We start from the raw sequence: 22921 nt of genomic DNA, 5'->3' as shown, positions 1-22921 counted from the left end.
CATGTCCATCCACCTGGGCTCGCAGGTGTTCAGCTCGCGCTCCGCCGCCTTCCCGGGGCGCGGGTTGCAGGTGCGCCTGAGCTCGGCGCGCCCCGGGGGCTTCGGCAGCCGCAGCCTCTTGGGCCTGGGCGCGTCGCGGCCGCGCGTGGCCGTGCGCTCGGCCTCGGGGGGCCCCGGGGGCGCGGGCATCCGCGAGGTCACGGTCAACCAGAGCCTGCTGGCCCCGCTGCGGGTGGACATCGACCCCGCCATCCAGCAGGTGCGCCGGGAGGAGCGCGAGCAGATCAAGACCCTCAACAACAGGTTCGCCTCCTTCATCGACAAGGTGAGCCCCGCGCCGGCCCCCCGCGCGCTCCGGGCCACCTGCCCACCTGCCCACCTGCACCGAGGCCTGGGCAGCGGCTCTGTCTCCCCGGATCGAGGAACTTCCTCGTCCTGAACCCTGACTGTTGGGCCTCCCAGCCTCCTCCCCCCGGAGCTGCCCCCAGCACCCTGCGTTGTCCGGCGGCCCCGGCTGCCTGTGTCTGGGGGTCCCTGGGCTTCCTGCAACCATCCAGGCCCGGAGTTTCCCTAAGAGGGGGCTGCGCTGGGTGGGAGGTGGGGTAGGGGCGAGACACCCCGCTCCCGGCTCCGGAGATCCTCTCTCCTTCCACTGCTTATGCCAAAAATAAAGGGCTGCAGGGAGGGAGGGAGACTCCCTGTGACACCTGCCCACCAACCCACCTGGTCCGCCGGCCTCCCTTTGGCGGTGGGAGGTGCCCTTGGAGATAGCCCGTGCTGCCCAGGGAAGGAGCACTGAAGTCCCCCCCCCCCCCCCCCCCCCCCCCCCGGGGAAGGGCCATTTGGGAGGGGCTTTTCGTGGCTGTGTGGGTCCCGCAGGGGTAGGAGAGGGAGTGTGGGGAGTGGGAGCGGGGGTTGGGAAGGACAGGTAGGTGGAGAAGGGGGGAAGGTAGGGCTGGACCAGGAACTAAGGGCTAGCCCAGCTGCGTCCATCTGGCAGGACGTCTTTCCTGGAGGGGGGCGGTGTGAGGCCCGACCCCCCCTCTGCTGCCTTCTCGGCTGCCCAGCGCCTGCCTTCCCCTTGGTCAGCTCGCCTCCGCGGGCCCGGGTCCTGAGCTGCTCTGCCTCGCTGTCCGCAGCCCCCAGGTCCTGCTGCTCCGCGTTGCTAGTTCTGAGGAGGATTACTTCCCACTTCCAGTCATTCTGGACGCAGCCAAGAGGCCTTCTGGGCCCCAGGATGAGCACGTAATAGGTGCTTATTTTAGCACCCTGTCCTGAGACCTAGGGGGCAGGGGGCAGCGGAGAGAGGACAGAGAGACAGAGGAGGCCCAGGACAGACAGGGCGGGGCAGCCCTGCAGGGAGGGAGGTGGGGAGGACTGTGAACATTGGTGACCCGGGCAGGCCTGACCTCTGGGTCACACTCCAAGATGCTTTAAGACAGAGGGTCCTGGAGGAGAGGCTGGTGCACGGTGGGCTTTTTAGAGGGGGTGGGGGGACAAAGGCTGGGGGCCCGGGTTGGGGGAACAGCCAGCGGAGCGGGTGCCTGGGCTGTGCTCGGCGGCCAGAGATGCTCCCCGCTCCAGTGTGGGGTGGCACCTTCTGTCCCTCGTGAGTTCCCGCCTCACGTGAGTGTCCATCCCAGGTGCGCTTCCTGGAGCAGCAGAACAAGCTGCTGGAGACCAAGTGGGCCCTGCTGCAGGAGCAGAGGTCGGCCCGGAGCAGCTGCCTCCCCAGCATCTTCGAGGCCCACATCGCTGGCCTGCGGAGGCACCTCGAGGGGCTACAGACGGATGGAGGCCGCCTGGAGGTGGAGCTGCGGAACATGCAGGACGTCCTGGAGGACTTCAAGAACAAGTACTGACCCTAACGTGACCTGGACGGGGGCTCCACGCCCCGGAACAGTGCGCCCCTCGTCAGCCGATCCCTTGCAGGGTCTCCCGTCCAGGTCTAGGGGTCAGAGGGGTACAGTGACCCCTGAAGGGAAGGCCTTGACCCACACATTCCCTGTCTCTCCTTTCATCTTCTTTGTCCCTGGGGGCAGCTTCCAAGTCTTGCCACCTGACCTACTCCCAGGGAAATGTCCCTGCTGGGGCCCCTCCGACCTGCACTGTTCCCTTGGGGCGCCTGACCCGGGCCCCAGGACAGGGTAGGGCAAAAGATGTCCTATGACGGGTGTGCTTCAGAACTTGCGTGACCCTCACAGAGTAGTCTAGAACAGCTGCTCTGTTCACGTGAGGAGTTAGAGACCGGAGAGATTCAGGGTCCTGAGGAGGGTCAGGGGGCAGGCCCCTGGGAAAGTCTGAATACTGGGCCCCCTGACTCCCAGGAGGAGACACGGAGCTGACTTGGGAGAGCAAGGAGCAAGGAGAGAGAGGGGTTGCGGTGGGCTCTACAGGGCTGCAGAGGCTGAGGGGCCGCTCTGGTCAGGGCAGGAAGCAGAGAGGAGGCTGTGCGGCAAGGCAGGGAGTGAAGGGCCCGGGATGGGGGTACTGGGGTGTCAAGGACGGGCCTCTGAGGGGCCCACTGAGCTTTCTCTTCTCAGTGAATAGAAACCAACGCCTGAGGCTCGGGCTGGGCGCACCCCAGCACACTTGCCAGTAGTCCCGGGAGCAGCAGTGAGTTCTGTGCTCTGCCCTGGGGGTGCGTGACTCAGCCGGACACTGGCTCTAACTGGAGGGAGAACAAACAAAAAGGCCTCTGTGGGGAGCTCCCACTCCCGACTTCCCCGACTTCCTTCCCCAGAGCAACAGTCAACAGGAGTAATCCCGAGTAATCCCACAGCAGGTGGGAGCCGACAGGTGCAGGATGGAGCAGGCCCCGGGCAACCGGTGAGCCTCTGTTGCCATGTGTGCGTGCATGTGTGTGCTCACGCAGGTGTGTGCTCACGTCCTACCCCCCACTCCGGCCCCCAGCCTGCCGTAGAGCGCTTTCCTGCAGAGCCAGCCTGGGCTCTGGGTTGGGGCTGAGGGAGGCCTGGAAGGGGCCCCTGGAGGAGCCCGGGGTGCAGCTGCCTGGTGAGCTCCTGTGTGGGCACCCCTGGGCCCAGCGGCACGCCACCAAGGCAGGGATGGACAGATGGCCTTCAGGATATTTCCCTATTATTTTTTTAAAAGATTTTATTTATTTATTCATGAGACACACAAAGAGAGGCAGAGAGCCAAAGGCAGATGCTCAACCACTGAGACCCCCAGGCGTCCCTTCCCTATTCTATAGGACCTGAGGGAGCAGGCCCTTGTGAGTCTGGGCTCCTGGGAGATGGTGGGGGCGGGGGTGCTCTGCATGCAGGAGCTCCTTGCTCCCGGCCATCGTTGCCCTGCTGCCCTCCTGCAGGCCTCGGGCACTACTGAGTTCCTGTTTCTGACACTTTTTAAAAAAAGTTCCCAAATAAATAAATACTGGGTCAGGCCCAAGTGCCCCCTTGCTCTGTGCCCTGCATTGCCAGTGTCCTCCTATGGGTGGGGCCAGCTCCTCGGGAGAAAAAGGGATGGGGAGGGGGGCCTGTGGGAGTAGAGATGGGGCCAGACCACCTAGTTGGGGCCTGGTTCTTCTGGCCCCAACTGATTCTACAAGGTTCCTCTGCTTCAAGCTCCTTCTTCAGCGTCAGAAGGTGGGATGAGGTAGTGGTTAAGGCCTGGGCCTGGGGTCCGACTGCCAGGGTCAAAGTCTGGGCTTTGTCACTTCGCAGCTTAGTGCCCGGACAGATTATCTGCCCCTCGGTGCCGCCGTTCCTTTCCTGCTAATCATGGTACCATGTTACAGGATCATTGTGCAGATTAGATGAGCTGATTTGCAGAAGGCATGTGACAGTGCAGGCCCCATTTGAAGCGGTCTCTAAGCTTGGCTATTATTATTTGTTTTCTTGTTCCCGGTAGATGCAGTTTTTGTCCTTGAATTCATATATGTTCCTTGCCCTCCCACCTTTCATCTCCTGCCATGACTCCCAGCCTTAGGAATAGCCACAAGGCGGGGTCGCTTGGGTGGCTCCGTGGCTGAACCTCTGCCTTCGCCCCAGGATGTGATCCCGGGGTCCTGGGCTCCCCGCTGCCTGGAGCCTGCTTCTCCCTTTGCCTGTGTCTCTACCTCTCTGTGTCTCTCATGAATAAATAAATAAAATCTTAAAAAAAAAAAAAAGGAATAGCCGCAAGGGACAATCAGGGACATTTGGTTTTCCAGCTGATACCCATTTCCGCAGGTCATTAAGGAAGAGTGAAGCCGATGTGGGGCAGGTTCTCACACCTGGGTAGGAGGGACGCCGGGATAGGAGGGGGGATGGAGGCAGAGCTGCACACACACCATGCACCCTCCCCCTACTTGCAGGTACGAGGATGAGATTAACCGTCGCACAGCCGCTGAGAATGAGTTCGTGGTGCTCAAAAAGGTGAGGGGGGCGGACAAGCTGGCAGGGGGCATTGTCCAAAACCGCATAGGCCCTCGCACCTGAGCAGCCGGTAGGGATGTGTGGCCCAGGTCTGGTCTGGAGGTTACAAGGAGGAGGTGAGGGGCTTAGGAAAGGGGAGATCTGGAAGCCAGGCCCTCCTAGTACAGCCTCCTAGTGCAGTATACGGGTGCGCATGTGTCCGTGTGCACGTCTGGTGAGTCACGAGACTTGCTTTTGGCCTGGAGGCGTTAGAATCAAGACCAAAAGGTAGAGGTTAGAGAGGGAGACCTCAGGCCCAAATACGGAAGTGCTCCGTCACAGTCGGAACGTTTCATGACAGACAAGGGTTGGAACACCACGGTGCCGAAATACGTGCTGAATGAATGGGACGGGCCGCCCGAGGCAGAGCGACCTCCCCGTTCCTGGAGACGTGCGAACTGAGGTCGAAAGGCCTCAGGAGTATCTTTGGGGGCTTTGATTTAGGATTCTGATTCAGTGCCCTCCCTGAGCAGCTCAGTGTTCCAGGCTCATCCACGCGAAGGCGACCTGCCCGGAGTGCTGCGCCCTTAGAGACTGAGGAGCTTCAGGGATGCATAAGGTCGAGCCCTATCCGCAGGAGTTTGAGCACAGGGACGTATGGCTACCAGGGGCCCCGATGTCCCCCGGGCCTGCGCTGTTACCTGTGTCCCGCCTGCGTCGTGGTCGCTAAGCTGCATGTTAAACATTTAGGCTGGAGACCTTCCATCTCTGGGGGCCTTCTCCTGGAGTCTGAATAATTTTCCGCTGCTCTCCTATTTCATCAGACGTTGAGGCCCACGGAGGTGAAGTGATTTGTCCAAAGTCCCTGAGATCGTAGGTGGTAGAGCCAGGGCTGTGTCCAAACCGCCAAAGCCTCTAGGGACCGGTAAAGCACTAGGTTTGGGCTGCCAGCGCTGGGAAGGCACCTGTGGCCATTGGGGATGCGTGGAAATGATGTCCACCACGTAGCCTGGGAGGGTCCAGGAGAGGAAGCTTCCTGCTGTGGCCGGGTCAGCGGCCTGGAGAAGTGGCCTGTGACTTGGTAGGGCCCTGGTGTTTGACCCTGCGGGTTGGACGGTGCCGACTGGCTCCCATCCCTGCTAAATGTTCTGTGTACCGAGGCCACGATGTCTCTACCCCTTCTCGGTGCCACCCCCCCCAGGATGTCGATGCCGCCTACATGAGCAAGGTGGAGTTAGAGGCGAAGGTGGAGGCCCTGAACGATGAGATCAACTTCTTCAAGACCCTATATGAGACGGTGAGGACCTTGGGTGTGGGAGCCGTGGCATGTCTTCCAAGTCCTAACAGAGGGGCCATCTGGTTTACCCCCTGTTCAGGGCCAGCCCGGGTGTTGTGCGCAGGCACTCATCCTGCTCTTTATCCTTTCTGGACTCAGGAATCCGTGGTGGGCAAGGAGTTTGGGAGGAGCTGCGGGTAACAGAGCAGGGTGGGGCCAGCCAGGACTGGCCCTACAGAGGCACGGGGCGACCATTTGTTAGGGGGGGTGTTGGGAGGGGTCGAAAGGAACCAGGAGGATGTCTGGGAATCCCGGGCTGTGGCAGAGTTCGGAGGTGGGCTGGGTGGGGTGGGCAGGGGGCCCGAGTCAGGGGAGACTGGAGTACCCGTGCGCCTGTGCCCAGCGGGACCGGATGTGTGGCTGCCCCCGTGGCCTCGTTCTCTCCCTCTTGCCCTACCTGGGGCTTTCAGCTCTTTTTTCTCTGGGGGATTTAAAACCCTCTCCACTCCTGTCGGCGTGACTGTCTGGCCTTCGGCGGAAGTTGGGGTGGCCAGTCATCGGCAGGGCTGGTCCGGGCACTGTTACATAGAGGCTGCTTACAGACCAGTTCTCGCCCCTTTAGTCTGGCTTTCGTCTGAACGTCCAGCCTCCGTCAGCCCCTCAGTGACTTTCCACATTTATTAGTTTCCGGGCCAGGCCCCTTGAGGTTCGCTCTCTGATCTCTAATCGCGTTCTAATCTCTGTGCGGGTCTTCATATGTCTGTTGCGTGTTATATACACGTATGCGTGTGTACGTATATACGTGTGTGCGTACGTCCCCATACATATATATTTAACTACTTTCTTGTCTTTATAAGACGAATACATGCTCGCTGTCAAAAATCCAGAGTAGGGCGTAAAATTGAAAACAGGCCACTTATATATGCTCTTATCACCTTGGCATCTACCTCTTGTAGATACCAACTGCATACACACACAGGGCTATAGTAATATATATATATATATATATTTTTTAATTTTTATTTATTTATGATAGTCACAGAGAGAGAGAGAGAGGCGCAGAGACATAGGCAGAGGGAGAAGCAGGCTCCATGCACCGGGAGCCCGATGTGGGATTCGATCCCGGGTCTCCAGGATCGCGCCCTGGGCCAAAGGCAGGCGCCAAACCGCTGCGCCACCCAGGGATCCCATAATATATATTTTAATAAGAATAAGATCACATTTTTTTTCGCGTACCGTGGATATAAATACAGCCCTATCATCAGTCTTAAAGGCTGCAGAGTTCTATTCTAGGGCGGGATGTTGTATGCGACCCGCCCCCTAGTGATCTGCTTCCCCGCCCGAACCCCCGACCCAGCAGAGCTCACAGAAGGGGCCGTCAGGGTCCTCCACAGTCTGTCACTCCTTTATCTGCTGCGATCCCACCAGGTTCTTTTTCTGAGAAGTTGCTAATGGGCTCTCTGGGCTGCCAGGGGCGGGCAGACTGTTTGGCAGGTGCTGGGTCTGTGCCCCCTCGCCCCCTGGGGCCTCACGCCCACTCTGACCTCTTCTCCCTTTCCCTTCCCCTGGTGTGAAGGGGGTCCCGGGTTGGGTGTGGGAACGGGAACGGGAACGGGTCACACCCCAAGACCTGACCCCTGGAGGTCTGGTCCCTGCAGGAGTTGGCGGAGCTGCAGTCCCAGATCTCGGACACGTCCGTGGTGCTGTCCATGGACAACAGCCGCTCCCTGGACCTGGACGGCATCATCGCCGAGGTCAAGGCCCAGTACGAGGAGATGGCCAACCGCAGCCGGGCCGAGACTGAGACCATGTACCAGAGCAAGGTGAAGAGCGGGGGGGGGCATCTTTTCTTCTGGGCGGGGTCCTCATCCTGTCCCAAGCCTTTGGGGCTGGGTCCCACTGTTCTGGCAGGCACCAGTGGTCAAGCCCGTGGTACTCTGCAGTACCCGGGAAAGAGGGGATGTGAAGGCTCCGTCCCTCCCTGGGCGGGGATCCCAGCCTGGTGCAGGGGCGGGGTGGAGGCTCCTAAAGCACAGAGGGGATAAATAATTTGCTGAACTCTACATAGCTCGTAGATGCAAGGGTGGGGACTTGATCCCGGGTTCTGGGTCTCCGGGCCAGGGAGGAGTAATCGTTGTGCGTGCCGTACGGAGGCAGGGCGGCTGGCTGGGAGGATGCTGAGGGAATGTGCTGCGGTAAGCCAGCGTTCTGGGGCGGGGGGAGCCTGAGGCAGGGTTTAAAAGCAGCAGAGGGAGGTCTCTGCAGAGATAGAGAGTCATCCACGGCACACGGGTGAGACACAGCTATGCCAGCAAGGAGACCTGGGCTCAGACTTGCCATGTGATTGGATCCGTGGGCAGTGCCTTCCATTCTCCGGAGCTCGTTCTTCCCATCTGTGAAATGGGTGGCGCTGATGCTTTTCACAAGTGTGCTTTTTTTTTAACGGGGGTTTGTTTAACAGGTGAGGATCTCAGACTTCTGGTGATTCTGCAGCACTTGGGACATGGTGGGGACGGGCAGGGCCCCAGGATCAATGGGGATGGGGCCCTGGGAGCCATCCTTGCCCTCCCTGTCCTGACTGGGGAGGAAAGCAAATCCCCAGTCCACCCCACTGCCCACGAGTCTGGCCTGCTGGCAGTGGGTGAAGATCTCTGGGAGTCACACTGTCGCTTCCTGGGAAGATAAGCGAGGAGGGCTCGTCATGCAGAACCCGGGGTCTTCCTTGGATGAGGCCCCTGTAATCATTGACCCCCGCCCCCCGCCATACTTCTCTATGTGGCCCTCCAGTTTGAGACCCTCCAGGCCCAGGCTGGGAAGCACGGGGACGACCTCCGTAACACCCGGAACGAGATCGCAGAGATGAACCGTGCCATCCAGAGGCTGCAGGCTGAGATCGACAACATCAAGAACCAGGTGGGAACAAGCCCTCCTCCCTGCTGCTCCCTGTTTCCGGGGGCACGTGGAGGGCAGCCATCTGAGAATGAGGAGAGGAGGCTGTCCCAGGTCGGGGCTGGTGCGGCCCGTCTCGGGGGCCCACTTGGGAGATCTCCAGGACGGACTGTTCTTGGCCAGGTCGTGGTCCGGCCAAAGGGAGGGGAGGAGTCCGAGCTGGGCTGCAGCCTGGGAGGGAGCCTCAGCCTGGCCTGCCCGAGAAGCACCCCCGTTCGTTCCCAGACTCGTACTGGGCACTCTCCTTGCACCTCGCTCTGGGTGCATTGTGCTGTACCTGGGAGCTCGCAGTCCGTCTGGGTTAGGGGGACAGAGGCCGGCAGGAACCCTTACTAGGGCTCGCAAGGCCCCGTCCCTCCCTTCCCACCACTGCCTCTCACTGTACCCCGGCCACACTAGGCTGCTTCCGGTCTCTTGGATTTGCCAGGCCTGTTCACGCTTCAGGGCCTTTGCACTCCGTGTTCCTGCCACCTGGAATGTGGTTCTCCTAGCTCAGCACGTGGCTGCCCCTTTGTCATCCTGGGATTTGGACGCAAGTCCCCTTTCCTGGATTGACTTCCTCAACCACCAGCCACTCTGTCAGCAGGGTGTCTGAAGTTTCCCAAAGCATCTGTCCCTAGCGGAAGTTTTCTGGTTTATTAACTAAGTTGTTGGCTGTCCCCCACCTCTCCTGAAATGTGAATAATGCCTTGAGTGCTCCTCCTCAGCACCCGGCACGTGGTGGGGCACAGGCCTCCCATGTGTAGCTGTGTAGCCGGCAGGGGGACAGGTGTTGATGAGGGTCCCCCAGGCCCCGCCAAGGCATCCCCAGGGGTGGACAGGGCAGCTAAACCTGAACAGCTGTCTGCAGCGGGGAGGGAGGGGAGGTAACCAGTGCTGCAGCTTCCGGGAGCTAATCTCCAGATGAGCAGGGGGGTCGGGGAGGGATGTGGGGGTGATTTCCCCAGAAATGTCCCTCCCTTGGAGCCCTGCTGGCCATTGTACATGAGGGTGGAGGCTGCCTCCTGGCCCAGATGCAGGGCTATGAATCACCGGTGCAGCAAGGCAGCTTCCGGGCCGGGAGGGGAGGCACAGAGTAAGGAGTGGTGGTTTGCCAAACCCTGCAGCTTTTGCCGCATCTGGTTCTCCTCTTGTACATTAGGGCACAGCCAGGCCCTGGACTTGGGGGGTCTCCCACCATGCAGGGGCCCAGAGGCAATGGGATGAGGCAATGTCAGGGGGCTACCAGTGTGATAGGGGAGGGCACTGCCAGCTGGACAGGGGGCAGAGGGCACCAGAGGGCACCTCCAAGAGGTGTCTCTCTGCTCTGAGTCTCCTGGTTCTGGGCTTGTTTTGAAGATGGTTTTTATTCCTGTCGGCTGCCCGAAATTTAGGGACTCAACTAGGATCCCATGGCTTTGGCTCTCCTCCGGCTGGGGACGGAGGGGCCGGGCATTCGTAAATCGTGACAGCATTTATTAATTATAGTGATCACGACAGGCGATAACGAGTGCTGGCGAGGATGTGGAGGGAAGGGAACCCTGTGTACTTTCGGTGGGGATGCAAACTGGCGCAGCCCCTGCGTACAGCCGTGTGGAGGGTCCTCAAAACGTTAAAAATAGAACCACCGTAGAATCCAACAATTAAATTTTGGGGCATATATCTGAAGGAAATACAATTCCTATCTCAAAGAGATCTCTGCACCTCCATGTTCATTGCAGCATTGTTTACAATAGCCAAGACACGGACACCAAGTGTCCATCAGTGGGTGAATTAGTAAGGAAAATATTATTCAGCCACAGAATAGGATATTACTCAGCCATCAACCCGGGTGGCTCAGCGGTTTAGCGCCGCCTTCAGCCCAGGGCGTGATCCTGGGGACCCGGGATCGAGTCCCGCATGGGGTTCCCCTTACGGAGCCTGCTTCTCCCTCTGCCTGTGTCTCTGCCTCTCTCTCTCTCTGTCTCTCTCTCTGTCTCTCATGAATAAATAAATAAAATCTTAAAAAAAAAAAAGAAGAAATCCTGCCATTTGTGACAATGCAAACCTTGAGGGCATTATGCTGAGTGAAATATGTCACACAGAGAAAGACAAATATTGTATGCTCTCCCTTATAGGTGGAATCTAAAAAAAAACAGAACTCCTAGAAACAGAAAAGGTTGGTGCTTGACCAAAAAAAATGATTAATAATGATTATAATAGTATTTATTAAGCACTTACTGTGTGCCAGGGACTTCCATATCACCTCATCTAATCCCTGCAGCATCCCTATGAGGGAGACTCTGTGATTATTGCTGTTTTAGAGGAGAGGAGACTGTGGCCTGGAAAGGTGGATGTGTCCAAGATCACGTGGCTAATAAGTGGAAGAGCCAGAATTGGAGCCTAAGCATTGGATATCAGGCCCCCCCTCCTTTTAAAAAGATTTTATTTATTTATTCATGAGACACAGAGAGAGAGAGGCAGAGACCCAGGCAGAGGGAGAAGCAGGCTCCATGCAGGGAGCCCGATGCGGGACTCAATTCCAGGATCCCGGGATCGCGGCCTGAGCTGAAGGCAGACGCTCAACCGCTGAGCCACTCAGGTGCCCCCAGAGCCCATGTTTTTGACTCTTGCGATTCCCTGGTGCTGGGGGAGTAGACTGATGCCAGTGAAGCCTCCATGAGTGAGTTGCATGGGTGCTCACTGCAGGATGGGGAGGCAGAAAGGCAGTGACTGGTAAGGCCTGTCCCCTAGCTCACAGCCATCCCCTACTGCCCACAGCGCGCCAAGTTGGAGGCTGCCATTGCTGAGGCCGAAGAACGTGGAGAGCTGGCCCTCAAGGACGCACATGCCAAGCAGGAGGAGCTGGAGGCCGCCCTGCAGCGAGCCAAGCAGGACATGGCCCGGCAGCTGCGCGAGTACCAGGAGCTCATGAACGTCAAGCTGGCCCTGGACATCGAGATCGCCACCTACCGCAAGCTGCTGGAGGGCGAGGAGAGCCGGTGAGGACACAGAAGCCAGGACGGGGAATCCTTCTGGGGCTCGGTGGGGCCTGGGACTTGACATTCATCCATCTACAGACATTTCCTGTGCCCTCTTCTGCAAGGCACCGGGGCGGGGGGGTGGGGTGGGAAGTGTAGGGAGGGTAAAGCTGATGCTGGCTTCTTTGCTCTTGATGAGATGACCTTCTAGTTGGAAAGACCACATGGTATAAAGCTCAATGGGAAAGCTGAAATGGTATCAGCCCCTTCACAAGTGTGGCCCAGGTCATCTTTTTTTAATTTTTAAAAAATTTTTTAAATTTTTATTTATTTATGATAGAGAGAGAGAGAGAGAGAGAGAGAGAGAGAAAGAGAGAGAGGCAGAGACATAGGCAGAGGGAGAAGCAGGCTCCATGCACTGGGAGCCCGACGTGGGATTCGATCCCGGGTCTCCAGGATCACGCCCTGGGCCAAAGGCAGGTGCTAAACTGCTGCACCACCCAGGGATCCCCCCAGGTCATCTTATTAGACCCTCACAATACATTCGGGGAAGCAGGCCAAGTGTTGTTGCTTAGTTTACAGAGGGGAAGCTGTGGTTCAGTTTTATGAATGGAGGGGACAGGCCCAGCGTGCAGTCAAGCTCTGCTAATTCCTGGTCCAGGGGTCTTTCATGATGCCAGGCTGCTTCTCGCTGCATCACTGAGTGCCAAGTCGCCTGGTGTTGACTGAATGTGGGAGATCCCAGAGATCTATGCACACCCGCTGCCAGAGAGCAGGCTGGGCTGGATCGGTGTTAGACATGGACCCTCTGTCCGTGCAGTTGGGCTTTCATTCTCACCCTGATGGTTGATTGATTCATTCAATCTGCAAGGCTGCAGAGTTGTGCCCTCGGCGAAGGTTAAGGTTTGGAGAGGGTGAGAGGGAACAGCATGGCCAAGGCTTGGAAGTAGGCCCCATCAGGACTTGGCTTGTTGGAACCCAGCATGGAGATAGATAAGGTGTAAGATAGGCTCCTGCCCTCGGGGGGCTTGCACGTGGGCCGGGGGGCACCAAACATTTGTAAAGGAAGCACCTAGGAAGCACTCATAATAGAGACCATTTATGAAATGCTAAATTTACACAGAACTTTTTCTTTTGGGAGCATTTTTTCCTGAGGGGCGGGGGAGGCAGGCTGCTTCTGATGGAGTCGACAGGAAGGAGCTGGGGCACTGGGGAATGCTAGGGCAGAGTGCCTGACTCCAGGAAGGAGGCAGAGAAGAATCATGGCTGCAGGAAATGGGTTGGGGAAGGGGAGGCGGAAGGGTCTCTGCCACGGCAGTTGACCCATCTCTTGCTGGGGTTGGCACCTGGGCTTTGTGGGAAGAGGAATTGAACGGCAGAGGCCTCTGGGAAGAGAGAGCCGCTGATCTGGGGCACAGGGTGGCCCGAGAGCCCACCTGTCCCGGCCGAGCTGCCTCGCTCTGCACCCTCTGCCAGCATGAGTGCAGGGGCCATGCTTTCTTGGGAATGCAAACCCTGGACCTCTTTTCCTGCTAGAACCAGAGCTGGGGACTCTTATAGTGGGGCCCCATCCCCTTCCTCCCAGGGGCCCGCAACGGCCAGCAACTCCCAGCGCTTGCAGGGGCCAGTTGAACAAGGGGCTTGGAAGCCTCCTGGCACATCCGCCTCTTGCCCTTGTCCTTCGCTCTGTCCTCTTCCTGAACTTAGGGCTGATGACGTCAGCTGGGCTCCCCTCATCCCTCTATCAAAGTGAGGTCCCCCCTCCCCACTGCAGAGTAAACTCAACCTCAAGGCCAAGGGCGCAGTGACAATGGAGCCACGAGTCATAAAACAAACACGCCCAACTGTCCCGTGGCTTTTCCATCTCCAGCCGGGCCCTGAGAGTGGCCGCATCTGCCTCTGCGGCCTCCGCAGTCCCCGCCGTAGCTGCGTTCCCGAAAGCAGCAATTCTCGAGTTATTTCACTCCATAGCGGATGATGGCTCCACGCCACACCTCCCGCTAGGGCCGGATGGCCAGGCATCCGTAAGCTCCAGCCCGCGTTGAGGGTTTGTGATTTGGTCGGGGGAGGCAGGTGTCCTCAGAAGTAATCCCGGCTACCCCTCATGGACTCCCGTGCGCCCAGGGCTCCAGCGCAGTTACGTGATCCAGCCTCACGACCGACCCTGCGAGGCCCGGACTAAGTTAGGCTCAGTTTATAGGTGAGGAAATGGAGGCTTTGGGACATGGCCCAAGGTCACGTGGCCAGTACCAGGAGGGCCTAAGTGAACCTCCCCCCCACCCACCCCCTTATTTTGCAATGAGGCTGAGGACTAATGTGTGGGGCAGGGGAAGGAATATCAGCCCTGCGCGGCTCCCGGATGGAGGGGGCCCAGGACTGCCTCCTCCTGCTCTGAGGAAAGAGCTGCTCTCACAGGTCTCTCCTCTGCCCCCAGGTTGGCCGGAGATGGCGTGGGAGCCGTGAACATCTGTAAGTCCTTGGCTGCGGCCCTTCTCCTGTGCTGTCTAGACCAGGCTGGGCCTGCAGGATGGCACGCTGGCCTGAGGGCCTGGCCTTGTCCGGCCCAGGAGCTTCTTCTTTCCCTTATGGGCTTTTAGCAGGTGCCCTGGAGCTCCCAGCCCGTCAGGCTCAAAGGCCCAGGGAAGCCGTGCAAGAGGGCAGAGCGGGGCGTGGGGCGTCCGTGGTGCAGCCCCTGTGGCTGGCGCGGGCTCCTTCTGGGCTGGCCTGCGGAGGGTGCTGAGGAGGAGAGGCAGTGGGGAGGGAGAGTGGGGTGGAGTGAGGGATGGGCCTCGTGCTGATGGAGCCCTCCTCCCTTTTCTCCCAGCTGTGGTGAACTCCACTGGCGGAGGCGGCAGCGGCCTGAGCTTCGGGGGGACCATGGGCAGCAATGCCCTGAGCTTCTCCAGCGGCGGTGGACCTGGTGCCTTCAGGTCCTATTCCATCAGGACCTCAGCTGCCACCCATAGGAGCATTCGGAAATGAGCTGCGGTGTGCGGAGACCTGTACCCCTACCTACCCACCCCCCTCCAGCCCCCCAGTCACATGAGGGCTCCCATCCCTGATACCAAGACTTCCAGGCAGTCTGAAAATGATGTCAGAAGAGCTTCTAAAAAAAAAAAAAAAAAAAAAAAAAAAAAAGAAGAGCTTCTAATAAAGCAGCCTTTCCGAAGCCTGGGTGAGGCCCACCCTGGTACCTGGAATCCTGGCTTCATAAGCTGGTGGAGAGGGTTGGGGAGGAAGGGGCCTTCGAGAGCATATAGGGTCTGCTCTGAATACTGAGAAGGCCTTTGTGCAGGCGGCTGGGAAAGCCCGTTGGTGCGTGTGGTGGACCCTTCGGGGCATGGCTCTCAGTCCTATAAGGCCTTGGCCTCCTCCCAGAGCTGGGGCTGAGTCCAACCCCTCTCCTGAAACCCAGGGAAGTCTGGCTCTGCCAGGGAGGGGGCACTGAAGTCCTCTCCTGCTGAGGGAGTGGGAGGGCTGTTTGCACAATCCCGACCCCTGTGTCTGTGCTGCCGAGTACCTTCCTTGGTGTGAGGAGGCCCCAGACGTTCAGCTGCCATAGGCCTGGGCACACCAGCCAACTCCCAGGCCAGTTGGTCCTTGCAGGTGTTGGGTCCGCCTGGCCCTTGGGCCCTGGAGGGAGCTCTCTGGGTCTGGGACTCGTGGGGGTGGTGATGGCAGCGGGAGGAGGTCTGTGTGCCTTTGGGAGGGGGTAGGGTGAGGAGGTCCAGGGTCTAGCTCCATGGCGGGAGGCTCGGTGCCAGGTCCATGGGCTGCGGCTCTGGATCCCTGGCAGGGGGAGGGGCATCTGGGTGTCGTCTGCTTGATAAGAACATCGGTGTGTCAGGGTGTCTGACATGGGGGGCGTCTGCGTGTGTAAGTGTGGGGGTGTTTTTGTGCTCTGTGTTGGGATGTCTGTTCTTGGTGGGCAGCAGCACACATGATGGATAGTGGGGAGGTCTCTGTGCCTGGGAACGGGGATCGGGGGGTGATGGTGGTGCTGGTGGGTGGGTGGGGAGCGATCAAGAGAGCGTCAGTTTCCGGGGGAGGGGAAGTCTGTATTTGATCCCGTGGCCGATTCTCCTGCATTGGGGTGGAGGTAGAATTGGGGGCGTGGAAGATGTAGGCCACTGGTGTCCCACCAGCCACGGGTGAGAAGGTTCCCCACCAAAGGGGTCGGGAGAGCCAGGCCCTTCCCCTCCCGGCTAAATCCCCTCGGGGTTGCCCTCCTGACTTCCCTCCAGCCCCCCTCATGCCCCCCGCCCCCCCGCAGCCTTCAGGATGTAGGGCTGTGGCACTAGGGGCAGGGTGCCGCAGAGGGACCCCTCGGCGGGGAACACCTTCCCGGGAGGCCTGCCAGGGCCGAACACGGGGCTGGAGGTGCACGTGCGTGTGCACCAACGGGAGGTCTTCCGATTACACTGCGGATGACGCGTGAGCTTTATTGGCAACGCGGAGACGAAGCACGAGGGAGAGGGCGCCGAGGCAGTCACCGAAGATGTCCCCGTGGGGCTGCAGCCTCACCACTGCCAGGGGGTCGGGCTCCGAAGGCAGGCGAGGCCCGTGGGACAGCGTGGCCCCCGCGCCCCCACCGTGGGCAGCCAAGGGGCCCGGGGCGGGCTGGCTCTCAGGAGCCACCAGGGCGGGGAGACCAGGCGGGGAGACCCCGGGCCTGGCCGGCTGCGCGCGGAGCCCACATGCGGGAAGACGAGGCTGCAGGCGGGCAGGCTGGCGGCTCTCCAAGCCCTTCCGCTTCGGGCGCGGGGCCCGCCTGGAGGCAGGGGCCCTGGACTTGGGGGGCCATGTGCTTGCGAAGCCCGAGGTGCTACCCGAACCGCACCAAGGAGCTGCTGCTGCACCTCTGGCCGCAGGGCGCACAGGCCCGGCCTCACCGCCACGTTCCTGTTGCACGGGGCGCTGCACACGCTGCCGGTCACTGGCCGGGAGCTCGACATGCAGAGGTCCCCGCAGACGACCCCGCCCCGGGAGCTGCTGATGCCTGCGAGGGGGGGGAGGAACGGGGCTTAGTCTCCCCACCAGGTCATCACCTGCGGCCCCTGCCTATTGGCCAGCGCCCCTTCTCTTGCTCAGGGCTCCTCCCTCCACTTCTACGCCTCCCTTCCCCCCAGATCCCCTCCCCGCCCTGCCCCGCACCCCTTCCTGCACTCTGGCCTCCAACATCCTTGATAAACTCCAGGTCTTCCCTATAGGCAGAAATAGCTATTTAACTTATAATCACTCACCGCCACCTCCCCCCACCCCCTTCCTTTCAGGGTTTCACAGTGTGGTCTGGGCTGGCCTCCTGTATTTGTAAATAAAATTTTATTGGAACCAAGCCATGTGTACTCTTTAGGAGTTGCTTGTGGCTGTGGCTTTCACATGACAGTGACAGAGCCGAGTAGTTGAGACAGGGGCTGGATGGCTCATAAAGCCTGAAATAGTTACGATTTTGGTCCTTTAAGAAAACGTTTGCCCGCCAGGAACCCCAAGCCCTTCTTTCAGAACCCACAGCACAGATTACTTACAGACCTTTATGGCACCAATGCCCTCACACAACCTTGTAGGGAGAGAGCAAAGAGACAAAAACTAGTTCGGGAGGACGATGCTTGCAAATTCCCTCCTCCACGGACGCTTGATGCAAATCAGACGCAAATGATATGCAAATATGCACGCAGCTCAAAGCACAGGGTAGGGGAGATTGAAGAGCCTCTTCCCACACCTGTGGGCCTCACCTGTGCTCCTCGCCCTCCAGCAGCCGCCTGTAGGTGGCGATCTCGATGTCCAGGCCCAGCTTGGAGTTCATCACCTCCTGGTACTCCTTGACCAGGCAGGCCATGTCCTGCTTGGCCTTCTGCAGGGCGGCCTCCAGCTCGGCCAGCTTGCAGCGGGCGTCGGTGAGGGCCGCCTCGCCCTGCTGCTCCGCCTCGGCCACTGCGGCCTCCAGCTTGGTGTTCTGGGGGCGCAGAGAACAGGGTGCTATGGTCCCGGGTCTCTCTCTCCATTTCCTGGATGTGTCTGGTCGCTCCCATCTACACCTCCCCCCCCCCAGGAAAAGGCCTCTCCCTTCATCAGCCGGGTCCCCCCAAGGGCCACAACCAGGGCCTCTAGCCAGGCACATGGGCTGGGGCGTGAGTGGGGTGGTCCCTGGGGCACACACTGCCTGGGCGGCCCTGGGACGCTCAACATGAGCCCTACCTGGCACTTGGCGTTCTCGACCTCGGCCGTCAGCCTCTGGATCATGCGGTTGAGCTCGTTGATCTCCTCCTTGGTGCGGCGCAGGGTCTCCCCGTGCCGGATCACCGTGGCCTTCATCTCCTCACACTGTGTGTGTGTGTGGGGGGCACAGGGGCTCCTGAGGCTCAGGACGGGTCATCCCGCTGAGCCCCACACCTTGCACAACTGCCACCCCAACCCGAGGGCTGCCTGCCCTTCCCTCGTCCATCCCAGCTGGACAAATCCCAAAGCCCTTTCAGCATCCCTCCTTCTGGGGCTCTGGCAGGGGGAGGCTGGGCCCCGACCTTGCTGCGGTACCAGGACTCGGCCTCAGCCCGGCTGCGGCTGGCGATGTCGTCGTACTGGGCCTTGATCTCGGCCACGATGCAGTCCATGTTCAGGTCCCGGCTGTTGTCCATCTTGACGATGACCGAGGTGTCTGAGATGTGGGCGTGGAGGACGCGGATCTCCTGCGGGGGCGGGGGAGGATGGAAGATCTTGTTTGCACCCCAGCCTCTCCCAGCACATGTGGACCCAACCCTCCCTGGTCTCCCGCCCCTGCTCCCACTGTAGCCCCATGGACTGCAGGCCTCAGCCCGATCCTAGGCCAACCAGTCCCAGACCAGGGCCCCCTCTTCCAGGCTGGCTGCCAGTTCTCTGCCTGGACCATGGCCCCTCACCTCCTCATACAGGCGCCGCAGGAAGTCGATCTCCTCGGTCAGGGCCTCAGCGTTGGCCTCCAGGTCTGACTTGCGGAGGTAGGCGCAGTCCACATCCTAAAGGGGAGAGGGTGGCACGGGTGTGTCACTGGGAAGGAAGGCAGCACAAGCTCTTCCCACCCGGGAGGGCACCCACCAGTCTCTCCCTGGAGACTCTCCTTGGCTGCTCATCCTAGTGCCTGGCTTTGGTGAAGTCTTTGCGCAGGGAAAGGGGGCAGGAGTAGGTTTGAGTAAGGACGGGGGACCGTGAGGTTGCCAGGCACTTCCTCTGCTACCTACCTGGATGATCCTCCCAGAATGCACACCTTGCTGAAACTTAGGCTCTGTGTGAAATGGGTCTGTCCTAGTGATGCCCCAGCCCTCTGTGCCCTGGCATCTCAGGGAAGGCAATCTAGATCTGTGGTCAGAAGAAGAGGTCTCAGGGATCATTTCTGCCCGTTCCAAGCCAGGGCAACTCAGGACCAAGACGCTTGACTCTCCGTGCCTCAGTTTCCTCCCAGTGACCCCTGCCTTCCTCGTATGCAGGTGGTGGGAAGGACCTGGGGGGAGTCCACATGATGGCGTCGGTGGTGAATCAAGTCTACGGGGTGAGGAACAACAGCACTGTTCACGCCAGCCTCTCCCAGCTGTTGGTGGCCTGAGAATGTGGCCTCCTGGAGCATCCGTGTGCTCTGGCACTCACGGTATTTAGGGGGGGCCACTCTCCAGCAGGCACAGGGCAGAAGGGGATGAGAAACCCATGGGCCAGATGGGAGTTACCCCGGACAGGGGCCTCGAGTGCCCTGCTTGTCCTGGGATGAACATCCGGGGCGTCTCTGGGAGTACTGAGGCGTGGAGGGCTGGGGAGGGAAATCGGGAGGTGTTGCTCGTGTGTGATTCTGGGGCAGCCGCTCAGCCTCTGAATGACGGACCCCTCCCTCTGCCTCTGCCCTGCTTTCTGGGTTGGGGGACAATCACTTACCTTTGTCAGGACCCACAAATTCATTCTCAGCAGTGGCCCTTAGTGCCACCTCCTCTTCATATCTGCAGATGAAGGGCACAGGCGTCAGTGGCTAGAGCTTTAGTCGGGTGGGGTCTGAAGAGGACGAAAGGAGAGCCAAGGCCCAGGCAAGCACATTCCGGGAACTGGAGCTTCTGGAGGTGGTCACAGAATCAACACGTGCTGGACTAGAAGGGAGCCTGCCCGTCCCTTGCTTCTGGGCACTCAGGCCAACCTGTCACCCAGCGCTCTTCCTGTTTCAGGGGCTGCTCATTCCCGATGGGGTGGCGGGGTTGGGACGGGGGTGCCGTGCACATTGGTTGGCCTTCTGTTCTGGATTGTAACTCCAGAGACTGTGAGAAACTGAAGGGCTGAGGGGCTGTGTTACTGTTGGGTTGGGGAAGGGGGGGATAGTCTTCATGGAGGAAAGGAATGCAGAGCAGGGTCGGGAGGGATAGAGGAGGATGAAAGCCTCCACTGAGAGCTCTCCCAGGGCAGGGCTTATGGTCCTTTTATCTCTGTCCTCGTGCCCAGCCTGAGGTTGCATGGAAGGCCGAGGGGGAAGGGCTACCTAACTGGGGAGGTTAGAGAGGGCAGGCTCTCAGCAAGCAGCACGGCGGGACCCAAGGAGGAAGTACGGGGGAGGGGGAGGTCGGTTGGATGCTTAACTGCGGGCCAGGAAGATGATGTGAATGGAGGAAGGTTCTGGAAAGTGGGGAGGGTAAAGGCTGCGGGGAAGTGAAGCATGCAAGACCGGAAGTCATTTGCGCTGACGACGGGCAATGGCCAGCACACAGGACCAGCCACCCCTCCCCACCCCAGAGTCCCATTGCCCATTTTAACTGGAGTTGAGACATTGCTTTGCTTTTTAGGCCTGGCGTCCTTCCAGCCAGCCTGAGGAGTGGGGCTGGGATTCCCTACTCGGGAGTCCAGAAACGGGGACTGCTGATGTTATATGCGCTCACTGCAGGTGGTCCTGGCTGACAGGGCTCATGTGGCAGGGGGTCTCCGGGCTGCCGTAGCCCCCCATCCTGCCTTTCCTGCCGTAGCCCCCCATCCTGCCTTTCTAAGCCGCCGCCAGCTCCCACACTGCTCTGCTGTGGAGATCTCTGGGGCCAAGCGGAGGAGCCACTGCCCAGGGTCACACAGCAGATCAGGGGAGACACTGGATGTGGAGCCCACACCGCCTGCTCCTGGGCCAGGACATCTTCCACGCTCGGCTCCCCGGCTGCCTTTCCCGGGTGTCACCGTCGGCACACTCAGGGTGCAGTGCCTGCTGAGAGGGACCGCCTGGGCCTGGAGTCCAGCTCTGCCACCCGCTCTCAGGGGTCCATGGGCAAACCCCCTGCCCTATGCCCCTGTCTCCTTTATCTTCTGTGTGCAGTCAAAGGGCTGGACTAGGGGCAGTGATTCTCCGGTGTGAAGCCTTCGCAGGCTGACTTCAGGATTTCCCATCCCCTTGTACTATTTTACATGTGATTCATTTATAGGTGGATTTGCTTCACATTTACACTTAAGTGGGGTTCAAGGGCTAACTTTATATTGAGAGTTGAAGAACCAGGGGCGAGGGGCATGGGGCAGGGGCATGGGGTGGGGGGCATGGGGCAGGGTCATAGGCATACATAAAAGCAAGTCACACAACATTAAATTCTAGCTGAAACTGTCGTCCCCAGCAGCTCTGAACCTGAGGGTTGCTCTCTTTATTTATTTTATTTTTATTTTTATTTTTTTTTGTTGCTCTCTTTATTAAAAGTGGAAGAACAGCAAGTATTAGAGGGACACCGAAGACTACCAGCACCTAATTTTAGATTTAATCTTAAGGATTGACACAAACGTGAGAAGAGAGCAGTTTTCCCATCAGCTGTTTCAATGTTATTAATGCTTTCATGTACCACCTCAAATGGTCACTGAGCAGCATCATCAGCCTCCTTTCCCCATTTCTAGAGACTGACCGGGGACTTCCAAGGTTCTCCCCGGACGTCCAGGCTCACCGAGAGCATGAGCGAGGACAACCCTCTTGTCTGTGGGGACCCTGCCTGACTGGACCCAGGTTGTATATAATGATAGTGTCATCCGATCAGGAGCTGCTGCCCTGTGCTCATCTCTCTGTGTCTGTCTGTGCCCTGGACGTGCGTCCGTCTCCTCCATCATCAGACTAGGAGCTCCTCTAGGCCACATCTCTCCTGCCCCTGACTCCCTCCTCAGCCTCGGTCCTGAGCATGGGTGGGGCAGAGGAAGGGTGCGGTCGGGGACTCCCATCCTTAGGGTGCCCCTGCGGTCCTCCTCCTATTCTTCTGTTGGTTTTTGCGTCTACGTGCACGGACCGCCCTGTGCCTCTGGCATGAGGGCTCCGAGCCCGTCCCCATCTCTGTGCGGGGACCTGCCTGCCTGGCCAGAGGGGCACGTGCGTGCCAAACCATCCCACCGGGAGCCTGTGCCCTGTAGTCACGTCTTTGGTGCATCCGGGCCCTGAGCTGTGTCCGTCTGGTCCATCAGACTGGGAGCTGCCCTGGGCCCGCCCTGTCCTGCCCCTGACCACGCAGGAACTGAGGGCCTGGGAAGGGTGACCAGGGACACCCACCTTGTCGATGAAGGCGGCGAACCTGCTGTTGAGGCACTTGATCTGCTCCTTCTCCTCGTGCTTGACGCACTGCGCGTTGGGGTCGATCTCCAGGTTGAGGGGCGTCAGGAGGCTCTCGTTGACCGACACGGTGGTGATGCAGGGCGGGCTGGGCCTGCAGAGGCCCCCGACCCGGTAGCCGAAGCTGCGGCCGCAGGAGCCGGCGCGGAGGGGGCGGCCGTGATGCAGCAGCGGGACCACAGGCCGCGGCACAGCTCAAGGTCCTGGGGCCGCCGTGGGCGCCAAGGGGGGAGGAGCAGGACATGGTGGGGAGGCAGGGGTGGGGGGGCGGTGCTGGAGCCCGAGGCCGCGCGGCCCAGTCTATGCGGCCCAGGCCTTTACGGGGGTCGGGGTGCCCCGGCCTCCGCCCGCCACTATCAAAGCGGCCCGGGCCGCTGCCGCCTCCATAAACCGGCTTCACGTCCCGCCTGTGCTTTATGGGCCCGGAGGCCCGGTCACCCCCACGGACCATGCTCGGAGGACTGGGGCGCCCTCTCTGCCCCCCTTGGTGGGGACCCGGGCGGGCAGCCCCATCATGGGCTGTGCCCCGGGGCAGCCACCTGCCTGCAGTCGGGGCAGCATTGGTCCCCGTGTACCCCGAGGGCATGGGGCGCGGGGCATTGGATGGGGGGCTTGGGGCGGTGGGCATGGGGTAGGAGCTTGGGGCATGGACCGGGGTGCTTGGACCGGGAGGCATGGGGTGGGGGCATGGGGTGGGGGGCCATGGGGCATAGGGCAGGGGGCATGGTGCAGGGGGCTTGGAGCAGGGGGCATGGGGCAGGTGGCAGGGGGCATGGGGTGGGGGGCATGGGGCCGGGGTATGGGGGGGCATGGGGCATGGGTTGGGGGACTTGGAACGGGAGGTATG

The 22921-nt window shown here is 60.0% G+C and overlaps 1 protein-coding gene and 1 pseudogene across 1 annotated transcript in view; one reads left to right on the top strand and one right to left on the bottom strand.

Annotated features, from left to right (window-relative positions):
- The window catches only part of KRT7 (keratin 7), a 14736-nt gene extending 14 nt beyond the window's left edge, over positions 1-14722 (top strand). Inside the window, exons 1-9 of the mRNA XM_077869957.1 lie at positions 1-325; positions 1644-1855; positions 4319-4379; positions 5560-5655; positions 7293-7457; positions 8422-8547; positions 11323-11543; positions 13957-13991; positions 14347-14722. The exon at positions 1-325 is cut by the window's left edge and continues 14 nt beyond it. Of these exons, the coding sequence (XP_077726083.1) occupies positions 2-325; positions 1644-1855; positions 4319-4379; positions 5560-5655; positions 7293-7457; positions 8422-8547; positions 11323-11543; positions 13957-13991; positions 14347-14504 (1398 nt within the window). The 5' untranslated portion in view covers position 1 and the 3' untranslated portion in view covers positions 14505-14722. The remainder of the gene's footprint in view (positions 326-1643; positions 1856-4318; positions 4380-5559; positions 5656-7292; positions 7458-8421; positions 8548-11322; positions 11544-13956; positions 13992-14346) is intronic.
- A 1050-nt stretch (positions 14723-15772) lies between these two features.
- LOC144297720 (keratin, type II cuticular Hb1-like) lies at positions 15773-22318 on the bottom strand (annotated as a pseudogene).
- Between the last annotated feature and the right edge of the window lie 603 nt (positions 22319-22921).

This window comes from Canis aureus, chromosome 25 (assembly GCF_053574225.1).
Source record: "Canis aureus isolate CA01 chromosome 25, VMU_Caureus_v.1.0, whole genome shotgun sequence".
In the NCBI taxonomy this organism is placed as follows: Eukaryota; Metazoa; Chordata; class Mammalia; order Carnivora; family Canidae; genus Canis; species Canis aureus.
Note: the sequence above shows the minus strand (reverse complement) of the source record. Positions and strands in the feature narration are given on the sequence as shown.